The following is a 12,437-nucleotide window of genomic DNA, read 5'->3' as shown; positions in this document are numbered from 1 at the left end:
AACACATTTGTTCAAAAGTAACTGATATTTAATATTTACATATTCTAGGTGTTCTAACCCAAAAAACCTATTACTACTGTTCAAATTGCCTAATTTTTCTGTGCAAAAATGTGTTCTTTTATTTAACTCTGTGTTCGGATTATAAAACTATTGTAATTAAAAGAATGTAATTTTCAAAAAGCTTCTGGTGGCAAAACCTAACACATATACAGAAGTGCCAATGACAGTTTCTGTGAGTTTCAGTTAGGTCATGTGAACATTATGAGGTCTGATTTGAGAGTTATTCTTTGTCTTGTCATGGTATGATGTCCTCAAAATTTTATGAAAATATGAACCACAAATATGGAAGACAATAAAACAACAACTAATGAAGGACTATATATTCCATTTAAGTAGATGCAAAATTTTATTCAAATATGAAGCAGAAACGCGGAAGAGAATAAACAACAACTATTGAAGGACTATATATTGCATTTAAGTAGATGGAAAAACTTGGGACCTACTCTACAACAATGCTAATTTTTGTTTTTTATTTGTCTTTAGTCATCCAAGATTCCTCTTAGAATGATATAGGATTTGTCAGGATAATACAATGCAAATTAATAGGCCAGAATATATAACACACGGCAAACATCACGTGCTTTATGTGGATAGGACAGACAGCCTATGGGGACACGTCACGTGGTCAGCTGTGGCCTCGATTAAGGAACCATCCTGGCATTTGCGTTAGTGATCTAGAAAATCAGCTTCCACCCAGAGTAATGAAAGCCAGAGGTGAAAAGTCATGAAAGATACCCCAATTGCATTTAATTATTGCACGGTGTTCTTTGATCACACACATACAGGCACGTCATGTGCTGAATTAAAGCAAAACAGTTTAAATAAAACGAAATTAAAACAATTGAAAGGAAGTTTAATATGTAGCTGTAGCTTATTAATTATATAGTGTCAACTAATTCAACTAATTATGAGAAAAGGGGGCTTACTAGAGCTGTAAGCAACAAATTTTCCTCGTAATTCAGCTTCATTCAAGTGTGGGTTGAGGGCTTTAGCTTTACGCACTGCAGTCTCTCTTGATGCCAGCAGACCAATCAGCGTAGCCTCACTCGCAGAACCCTAGAATATGATATTATTGATATATATTGGCATACAAGCATATAATTACTTACTTTTTTGTAGAACACAAAAATTTGGTTAGACAATATTAAGAACTGTATAAAATACTCGTCACATGTTTTATTCCAAGCAGCACTTTTGAGACTTATCCCAGAGCCCAAAGCAAACTCAAGTCTATGCAAGGCTGATATGTAGTTAGTTTGCAACTCATCTTAATGCTACAACCGGAGTACACGGTACTGTATTCTTATTGCAGAAGCTATTTTTTTCAATCATTGTCATGACTGTTTTAGGACTTTCAGTTCCTGAGATTTGTCACAGTGTGCTGTTGAAGGATTGGTCCTACTACAAAATTATAAAATTCACTGCAAAATTCTGCATGTTGATTATTGCATATTTTATGTTATTATTAATAGAAATTGATGTTTTTGTTTCAAGATTGTGCTAATTATTGAACAGAACTATCACCTCTCATGCAATTTTTTGGTATGGGAGTTGATACTGAAATCATTCAGCATGTTGTTCAGACATCATTTCCCCACTGTAATTGAACTATAACAATAAATCCTACATGAAACAACAACGTTATAAAAGCAAAAATCTTTAATTTTACATAGTAAATCAGAGGTAATGAGTAAATACTATGCATAAATATTATTGTAGCTAATAAGTCACAAATTCTCTTAACGATTTCGAAAGTATGATGTAGCACATACACAAAATTGTTGAAAAACTGAATTAATCCTTAAATTTATAGGTGTTTATATGTAACAGCTGTGATTGTCCTTACTGCAATGTAGACAAGAACAGAAAAAGAGGGGCAATTGGCAAATTGGAGGAGAAATGAACAGTGTGTAGGCAAAGGGGAAAAAACCATAAGGGACTTAGCAGCAAAAATGACAGATAAGAGCAAGGTATGAGAAGGGATAGAGAACAGATAAATAAAAGAGAGACATGCATGAATGTAGGTACTTCATACATTATGAGAGCTTCATATTATTCAGTGATTACCTGTAAAAATAATTCCATGAAATCTGACACCTGAATTAAAAGCAATAATTTTCTTGGAGTGTGCACATGACACTTTGATATACTTCAGGTCTTACAAGACATAACTCATGTAGATTTATGTGTCCAAGAGGTACACTACGTGATCAAAAGTATCCAGTCTCCTGGCCAAAAATGACTTACAAGTTCGTGACGCCCTCCATCAGTAATGTTGCAATTCAGCCCACCCTTAGCCTTGATGACAGCTTCCACTCTTGGAGGCATACATTCAATCAAGTGCTGGAAGGTATCTGGGGGAATTGCAGCCCTTTCTTCATGGAGTGCTGCACTGAGGAGAGGTATCGATGTCAGTCAATGAGGCCTGGCATGAAGTCAGCATTCCAAAACATCCCAAAGGTGTTCTATAGGACTTAGGCCAGGGCTCTGTGCAGTCCAGTCCATTATAGGGATTTTATTGTCATGTAACCACTCTGCCACAGGCCGATTGTGTTGAAAGATGCAATCGCCATCCCCAAATAGCTCTTCAACAGGGGGAAGCAAGAAGGTGCTTAGAACATCAGTGTAGGTCTGTGCTGTGATAGTGCTATGCAAAACAGCAAGGGGTGCAAGCCCCCTCCATGAAAAATATGACCACACCATAACACCACCCCCTCCAAATTTTACTGTTGGCACTACACATTCTGGCAGATGACGTTCACTGGACATTCACCATACCACACCCTGCCATCAGGTCACCACATTGTATACCATTATTTGTCACTGCACAGAATGTTTTCCCACTGTTCAATCATCCAATTTTTATTCTCCTTACACCAGGCGAGGCATCGTTTGGCATTTACTGGCAGCTGCTCTAGCATGAAATCGAAGTTTTCTCATCTCCCACCTAAATGTCAGAGTAGTTGCAGTGGATCCTGATGCAGTTTGGAATTCCTGTGTGGCGGTCTGGATAGAAGTCTGCCAATTACACTTTATGACCATCTTCAACTGTCAGTGGTTTCTATCAGTCAACGGACGAGGTTGGCCTGTACGCTTTTGTGCTGTATGTGTCCCTTCATTTTTCCTCTTCACTATCACATCAAGAACAATGGACCTAGGGATGTTTAGGAATTTGGAAATCTTGAGTACAGATGAATGACACATATGACACCCTACCCCCTGACCACGTTCGAGGTCTATGAGTTGCGCGGAGTGCCCCATTCCTTCTCTCTCATGTCTAATGACTACTGAGGTTGCTGATATGGAGTACCTGGCAGTGGGTGGCAGCACAATACACCTAATATGAGAAACCCTTGTTTTTGGGGGTGTCCGGATACTTTTGATCGCATAGTGTATGTTATTGCTTTGGATTGTATCTAGAAAATGTGATAGTAGGAGCCACTTTTACACTGTGTGACTGATTGATGTTGGTTATATAATGAAAATTAAGTTACATGTTAATTAAAGAATCTTTTCTGATAAACCATAGTTTCATTGGAATCATAATCTGTCATTATTGTAAGTAATATAATCTAATGTAGAAAGAGGCAACATTTTACTACCTGTATGACACCACCTCCTGGCCCATCAGATGATGGTAGAAATTCTGATGGCAGACCCAACATTTTTCCTAGCCAGTCTATGACTATTACCTCAAGTTCAGTGCTAGCTGGATTTGCAATCTGCAAAATCACAATGTAACATTAACAGATATTAAGTACATGCTATTTATGCATACAACTTTTTGTTAGATGTACAAGCTGGCATTATATTTCACATGTGGGTTTCTATGTCTATTAATATGACAAACATAGACAAATAACAGGACAAATCTATTACCCAGCTAAATCCAACACCAGAAATCGCAGCACTAAGAATTTCTCCCACAATTGCGGGGTAGGAAACTGCTGTTGGATAAAAGGCGTGGAAACTTGGAGACTGCCAATGTGTAACCTGTAAGTACAAACACATACTGATGTACAACAATATTAAATTGTGCTAAAATAATACAATTTTCATCTTTCAATGATTTTTATAGAAATAATAATGGCAATGGAACACAACAAAGACATTATACAATATAAAAAGGTGTGTATGTCCACACTGAAACTGTCAATGAAGTTTTCAGATAACAGACAGAAGATAAAAACTTTTGAACTGCTTTACAGCCTATAATGGAGGTGCAGTAACACGGTAGTACATCCTTTGACCATAGGGAAACTTTCGTCATTAAAATTGCAACACCACAAAGGTGGCATGAAAGAAACATCAGATTTTCATGAAGCACCCTATATCCCTGGAAATTCAGCAAATGATTTCAGCACAACCAAGCAAAACCGAAAGGAGTCATATATGTCCACAGAAATTTATCCAGCTTTAGATTTTTTGTGATTTTCGAAAAATAATTAAACAATGCTGGGATGGTTTCTTGGAGAAGAACTTTGGTGATTCCCTTTCCAAGCTTTATCCAGTTGGAGCTTGCGTTCTGTATCTAATGAACTGTTCATATGTACAATGTTGAACCATAAACCTTTTCCCTTCTTTAGCTTTTACTTATGTTACTATAAAATGGTAGAAGCTTCGACCCATCTGTATGTGTCCATTCAATTCCCATCAATAGTGCATCTGCTCTTTCATTTCACCATATTGATTTTAGATGACGATCATGTTTTTTCAATGTGTTATATTTTGAGTGAAGATATTAAGGAGTGTTCTTTGCAAACCACAGGTTTGTCTAAGTTTAGTGGTATGCCTTGCTAATGTGATGTTCTATGTACGACACAACTAAATGAGGTAGAAGTACAGTTACATCCACGTGTGTAAACCACTCTCTCCAGAGGAGATGCCCTCCTTCACAGTAATGTGACCATGGAAAGCTTAATACATGGCTTGCCTTATTTATTTATTAATCATTTCCTGTAGAGCCCATAAGTAATAACCTTCAGCTGCATACAATGGGTCTATGTAAACATTAACCAAAGAGAAGTAACATTTGGACACAGTGTAGTAAGAGCAAACTATCACTATACTGCTTGTGAGAGCTAAATATAACATAGAAAATTATCAGGAAGACCACTCCTTTGGAAAAGAAGTGCTCCTGCTGCAGATACATTAAATAGTTGCAGTTGATATTTGATTGTTATCCTGATATTAACTTGAATAAATTTGTATTTTTAAAAAAATAGTTAGCCGTAGCTGTAGTAACAGGTTCCTGTTTACAGTACACTGCCACTTGTCATGCAGCTCTACAGTATAATGAACATGCTACTTGCAATGAAGACAACAGGCATTTTAAATCCTTGAATCTGAATAGTCAGTTATTTGTAGAAGGAATGACAAATGAGATGATTCTTTAAAAATGTTTGTTCAAATTCATAGAGATTATAAACTTCTTGCTTTATGTTTGATGGAAGGTTTTTGAAAGCTTTTTCACCTGAGGCACAATATTCGGAAAGGGAGAGTGTCTGTAAGCTCAAAAATTGGAATTAAGTTACAGGTCATAGACCTAAATGAGTACTGCATTGAACAGTTCTCTGGGTGCTGTGCTTCAGTAATAGACTTGGAAAGAAACAAAGCAGCAATTCTAACAGTGTACAGGCACTAACAGGAACATTTTTCAACTTCATCGAGCAACTAGAGAGAGAGTATTAATTATGACTTGGTACAAATAACTATGAAGGATAATATGTGGTGTTTTTATTACTGATTGCATCTTGCACAGTACTAATTGAGGGCACCTACAGTTACTGATGACCAGCTTATCTCACTAGGGGTAAGATAGATACTGCCTACAGGAAAATTAAAGAGACCTTTGGAGATAAGAGAACCACTTGTATGAACATCAAGAGCTCAGATGGAAACCCAGTTCTAAGCAAAGAAGGGAAAGCAGAAAGGTGGAAGGAGTATATAGAGGGTCTATACAAGGGCGTTGTACTTGAGGACAATATTATGGAAATGGAAGGGGATGTAGATGAAGATGAAATGGGAGATACGATACTGCGTGAAGAGTTTGACAGAGCACTGAAAGACCTGAATTGAAACAAGGCCCCCGGAGTAGACAACATTCCATTGGAACTACTGACGGCCTTGGGAGAGCCAGTCCTGACAAAACTCTACCATCTGGTGAGCAAGATGTATGAAACAGGCGAAATACCCTCAGACTTCAAGAAGAATATAATAATTCCAATCCCAAAGAAAGCAGGTGTCGACAGATGTGAACATTACCAAACAATCAGTTTAATAAGCCACAGCTGCAAAATACTAACACGAATTCTTTACAGACGAATGGAAAAACTAGTAGAAGCCGACCTCCGGGAAGATCAGTTTGGATTCCGTAGAAATACTGGAACACGTGAGGCAATACTGACCTTACAACTTATCTTAGAAGAAAGATTAAGGAAAGGCAAACCTACATTTCTAGCATTTGTAGACTTAGAGAAAGCTTTTGACAATGTTGACTGGAATACTCTCTTTCAATTTCTAAAGGTGGCAGGGGTAAAATATAGGGAGCAAAAGGCTATTTACAATTTGTACAGAAAGCAGATGGCAGTTATAAGAGTCGAGGGACACGAAAGGGAAGCAGTTGTTGGGAAGGGAGTAAGACAGGGTTGTAGCCTCTCCCCGATGTTATTCAATCTGTATATTGAGCAAGCAGTAAAGGAAACAAAAGAAAAATTCGGAGTAGGTATTAAAGTCCATGGAGAAGAAATAAAACCTTTGAGGTTCGCCAATGACATTGTAATTCTGTCAGAGACAGCAAAGGACGTGAAAGAGCAGTTGAATGGAATGGATAGCGTCTTGAAAGGAGGATATAAGATGAACATCAACAAAAGCAAAACGAGGATAATGGAATGTAGTCGAATTAAGTCGGGTGATGCTGAGGGAATTAGATTAGGAAATGAGACACTTGAAGTAGTAAAGGAGTTTTGCTATTTGGGGAGCAAAGTAACTGACGATGGTCGAAGTAGAGAGGATATAAAATGTAGACTGGCAATGGCAAGGAAAGTGTTTCTGAAGAAGAGAAATTTGTTAACATCGAGTATAGATTTAAGTGTCAGGAAGTCATTTCTGAAAGTATTTGTATGGAGTGTAGCCATGTATGGAAGTGAAACATGGACGATAAATAGTTTGGATAAGAAGAGAATAGAAGCTTTTGAAATGTGGTGCTACAGAAGAATGCTGAAGATTAGATGGGTAGATCACGTAACTAATGAGGAAGTATTGAATAGGATTGGGGAGAAGAGAAGTTTGTGGCACAACTTGACGAGAAGAAGGGATCGGTTGGTAGGACATGTTCTGAGGCATCAAGGGATCACCAATTTAGTATTGGAGGGCAGCGTGGAGGGTAAAAATCGTAGAGGGAGATTAAGAGATGAATACACTAAGCAGATTCAGAAGGATGTTGGTTGCAGTAGGTACTGGGAGATGAAGAAGCTTGCACAGGATAGAGTAGCATGGAGAGCTGCATCAAACCAGTCTCAGGACTGGAGACCACAACAACAACAACAACATATAAACAAATAATTTTAATGATTTTAGGTTCTTGCTATTTGTGCAGCATTGATAGTCATCAGAGCTAAATGTCATATTACTCAGAAATATTTTATGATAAAAGTAGTTGCCATCTACATACAACATCCCAGAGGATTAGTAAACGAGACATAAGAATTATTGAATGCTAGTCAATTGACTGACTTACTCCAGGCATAATGACATGCTCTACATCATGTATGACATCTTGCCATGTGTCTGGTTCATATGGTGCCTCAGATGGTAGCAGCTTACTCATGAAACCAGGTGTAACATCAGGTAACACAGGCCTGCAAACAAATTTTCAGTTAACGTTTAGTAACAATGGCATTAGTATTTAATATATCACTTGATTAAAATATTCAGGATGAGAACCACATGTAAAGCACTGTAGTTCTGAAAACTGTTAAGTGATTATTGTCAGTTTGTTTTACACAAAAAGTGTTTGTTGTAATCATTTTTACAATCTATGGCCTTACAAACCACTACTATTTGTTCAGAAATGGTGTATTTCCACTATGACTATGATCAATTTACGAAGTTAATAAAATGTAAGATAAGAATATTTTGACTATTATAATAAATTTCTTGTAACATTATCTTGTTGTGGCAGTTTTACAATTTGTAACCACGTCAATCAGCCAACTTTCATCATAAAATACTAATGATGTCTCCAGTTTCAGTGTTACCAAAAATCTTTTGTTTTAATTGCTGCTATAGCTCTCAGATATTGTGTTGGATGGTGTAACTGAAACTTTACAGAATTTCACGTGTCTCTAATGACCTCTCATTGATAGGACGTAACCTCTAATCTTGATTAATATTTCACCTCAACACCTGCTCATCCTGAGGAATGATGTTGATCACTTGTAGGGGCTCACTGGAGGGCGTTAATAGTTGTAGTAGGACAGAGAATGCAGATGCTGAGTTGTGTTATCTGGCAGCAGATTCTGAATGAGAGAGACAAAAACAAGCAACCTGATAGGTCACCAAAACTAAAGGCACAAAAAAGTGAATTTCTGACTTCTCTTGTTGCATTATCCTCTACATTTCATGCAACTATAGCACATCCAATGATAGGTGCCATATCTTTCAGACATTATTTCTAGTGTAGTTGTTAAATAAATTAACAGTTCTGCAGTGCCGACATTATTGAAGATGCTGATGTAACTTATTCACCTATCTCCTAATTTTGCAATGGTTTCCATCAGTTAGGTGAAAAGCACAAAATACAACATATCTATGAAAAAGAACTCTCAGCAGTGGTAGCTAGCTGAGCTACAAGCAGACACAATCATGCTCCAACTCATACCCACTTGTTTGGTTTAGAGTGTCAATGGGTTCAGTGATGCTGCAACCTGCAAAACTCACCTGCCTTGCTTTCACAGCACAAACTCTGTCATTGCATTCCTTCTGGTGACACATTCACACACTTTGAATGAAATTATAGGCGGGGGAAGAGGTTGGTTGGCTAGAAAGTAAGTATCAAACTTGCCAGGTAAAAACAGACTATATTGTTGAGGTGTTGTGTCCACACATTAAGTTAGTATGCATATCATACTGATAATCAAAGCAATATGTGTATCACACCAGAATTTAAGGAGACTGTATGGGAGCTGGTAATTCAGAGTAATTGTCTCTCCAATTTGTGACACAAGTCGAAGAAAAAATATGCAGCTGAACATTACTCATAAGCATTCAACGACGCCTGTACAAAATATCCTGACATGTGGGACTTTAAGCACTAGACACGAGGATACTGAAATCTGCCTGGGACCACTCAAAAAGGGATTCTCCAATCCTATCACTTTTACCACCTCATTACAACCTTAATGGAATCCACAATTACCTAAAACAACACTGAATATATCTGCATTAGGATAAGTAGTATAGCCCTACATATCATTACAGTGGAGTGATGATACTGAGGAACAGACTAGCCTTGTTCATTTTCTTGTGATAATGTCTGCCCGGACAAGGCATGCAAGTGAGCTGGTTGTTAAATCCTGCTGTGGGTTGCTAGAATCTTACTGGTGTAGCATGGTGCTAGGCCCCAGTCTGTCACAGTAGTGGGCTGTGTCACCACCTGCCGTGGCACAACGCAACACTGCACTGCCACACTCATCTACTTCACTGGAGGTAGCGTCCGCACACAACAGATTTCAACAGAGCAACTACAAATGCTCTCTGCTGAGCGCTTATCAGTCTCCTGTCTCGGACTACAGCCAGTGCCATGTCATTCTCGATAAAACTGCCAGTCCCATATAGACAAAGCAGCTTCAGCTATGTCTAGCAGTGTCAGCAGCCAACCACTGGTCTACAAGCTGCCATTAGACCTGACGGTTCAGTGTCTTGAACCGATGCAAAAAAAAAAAAACCTCCTATAGTTTATCTTCATCCAGCACTCTGGGTGTCTCCAAGGATCACATCTTCAGCACCAGTCGGCCCACGCACCTATCGGACTGCTGGAAGCAGTGACCATCCAGCATAAATACTGTTGCCTGGTGGATGCCTGACAATGACTTTGCATCTGCAAGGCTGGACCAGCCACTGCAATTCTGCTGAGGCAGCACTCCAGCTGGTGCACTCACACTGCCAAGAACCGAGCACACCACTTTATGTTATTCTGAGGTGGCTACTGCTGCCTTTGATGACTGTGCATGCCATCGTGATGCTGCCATTAATGTATGTACGAATTACTTGCAGGATAAGGAATGTTACTGTTGATCTTGTTTTTCTGATTCTGTGCTCATCGTGGCACTTGTAGAATCCAACCTGCCATCCTGGGGAAGTAATGACTATCCTGGCATTTAGAGGTGTCTGCATCCCTGACACTGTTACATTTGATGTCAGAAGAAAGCCAGTAACAACGAGCAATATTGTGGGACAGTGGTCAGCAGCACTATTTCAATATGGTGAGTGGATGCAACCTGTTTTTCGACCTTTTTCTGTGACACTGGTTGACAATGTCTAATCATTTGGATTTGAGAATTATATGAAAGTTTTGACTGATGAAGGTGTACTCAGCCAGTCATTTGAGTGAGTATAGAGGGCACTCTAACCATCATCCAGTTTGCAGCCAGCTAGGTGTGGTCACTTTACCTTGTTGGGACACAATGCTCCATGTGCCCAATCATCTTCAGTATTTGTTTTAGATGTATGTATTATGCACAAAATGTAAAAATGTGCGTGGTTGGCACTCAGACATACGGATTGTAACAGTGATACTAGTAATAAGTGCTCTCTTATCAGAGACGCCGACTTGAAAATATTCTTTTTTTATGGGGGGGGGGGGGGGGGCAAGAATCATTTCATTAGGTACTACATTTGACAGATAACTTTGTGTTTCCATCTACATGTTCAACACTCCAAACCAGTCCTATTTGCAGATGACACCATGACACCAGTGTATTGATTGAAGGTGGAAATAGAAAGGCTCTTAGGCTGTATGCGGATGTCACAAATGAAAAGATTTCAGAGTGGTTTGAGAGGAATAAGTAACTGATTAACCCTTTTTTTTAAAACAAAAAAAAGCCACTATACAATTCCACACACAGCAAAATTAAAAATCCATTAAAACCAAACATTTCTTTGGAAAACCAAAAAATTAAGTGTCACTGAAACAAAATTGCTTTGTTTACTTGCAGTATAATCTGAGATGGAATTCCCACATCACATTCTTAAATTCTAAGCTATATAAAATGACCTATGCAATGAGAATTATATGGAACAACACAAGTGCTGAAGGAGAGAGGTGTACTATGCACGCATACTTTCCCTTTTAAGTTATGACATCATATTCTTGGGAAATTCCCCTCACAGCATAAAAACTTTCAAGAAACAAAAAAAGATTGTGAGGATAATGAAAAATGCAAACAGCTGAAAATCATGCAAACTACGATTGGCTGGCGACTAGCCCCTACCCTCGACTCGCTGAAACGTCAATCACAATTTCATTTCAGTCAGAGTATAGATCAGTAGTGGAACAAAACAAATACATAAATAAAGTTGAAGAAACATACCTTAATTTTTGATGGCAAATGTACTCCTCCTCAGATCATTCCTGCATATGAACTCATCACATATGGCATCAAGGTTGAGTTTCATCGATTCATCTATATGAGCGTTGAGAAGGGCGATGACATTAAGATGATCCTGCCTCATTATAAAATGAAGATATGTTTTCACCCTCCGCAGACAAGAAAACGATCGCTCAGTGGTGCAGGACATTACCGGAATCGTCAGCACTACACATATGAATTTCACTAGTTCAGGCAGTAGGTCAAACAGTTGGTTTTCCTGTTTTAGGTATTTCACTATGTCATCCAACGAACTAATATTCGCAGAATCACTACTTTGGATAATCTCATGAAACATGCTTCGGTGGAGAAGCAAGCATTCTTTGTCTATATATGATTTGTAGAAAGATAAAATATCGAATGAATGTTTGTTATCACCAAGAAGAAATTGTTCAATTTGATTTACAAACATGAATGATTGAGTTTTGAACCATGATGAATGTATCCATTATTTCATAATACAATCTTCTATATTTGTCACATACTTTGGTGAATGTTTCTACAGATGAATTAGTGGAGTTATTGTATTTCTTAGGGACTTTTCTTCTACTGGATAATTTTGGGGAATCAACATCCATATCTTGACATTTTGAAGTTACTTCACCCCAGAATGATTCAAAATTGTTTCTCATAAATTTTATAGAAGTTACAAGAGTGGAAATCATCGTATTGGCCTCCTTTAAGTGTAGGGATTTCCTCTGTAGTGCTATGTTTACGGTATCAATGTGA

At 38.2% G+C, this 12,437-nt stretch overlaps 1 protein-coding gene across 1 annotated transcript in view; it reads right to left on the bottom strand.

Annotated features, from left to right (window-relative positions):
• Positions 1 to 12,437, bottom strand: part of LOC126263192 (aromatic-L-amino-acid decarboxylase-like) — a 188,437-nt gene that overhangs the window by 98,352 nt on the left and 77,648 nt on the right. Inside the window, exons 3-6 of the mRNA XM_049960253.1 lie at positions 7,799 to 7,919; positions 3,940 to 4,053; positions 3,663 to 3,782; positions 987 to 1,116 (exon numbers count right to left, since the gene is read on the bottom strand). Of these exons, the coding sequence (XP_049816210.1) occupies positions 987 to 1,116; positions 3,663 to 3,782; positions 3,940 to 4,053; positions 7,799 to 7,919 (485 nt within the window). The remainder of the gene's footprint in view (positions 1 to 986; positions 1,117 to 3,662; positions 3,783 to 3,939; positions 4,054 to 7,798; positions 7,920 to 12,437) is intronic.

The sequence above is a fragment of the Schistocerca nitens genome, chromosome 6 (assembly GCF_023898315.1).
Source record: "Schistocerca nitens isolate TAMUIC-IGC-003100 chromosome 6, iqSchNite1.1, whole genome shotgun sequence".
NCBI classification, from domain to species: Eukaryota; Metazoa; Arthropoda; class Insecta; order Orthoptera; family Acrididae; genus Schistocerca; species Schistocerca nitens.
The sequence above is the reverse complement of the archived record's forward strand: the minus strand, read 5'-3'. Positions and strand labels throughout refer to the sequence as shown.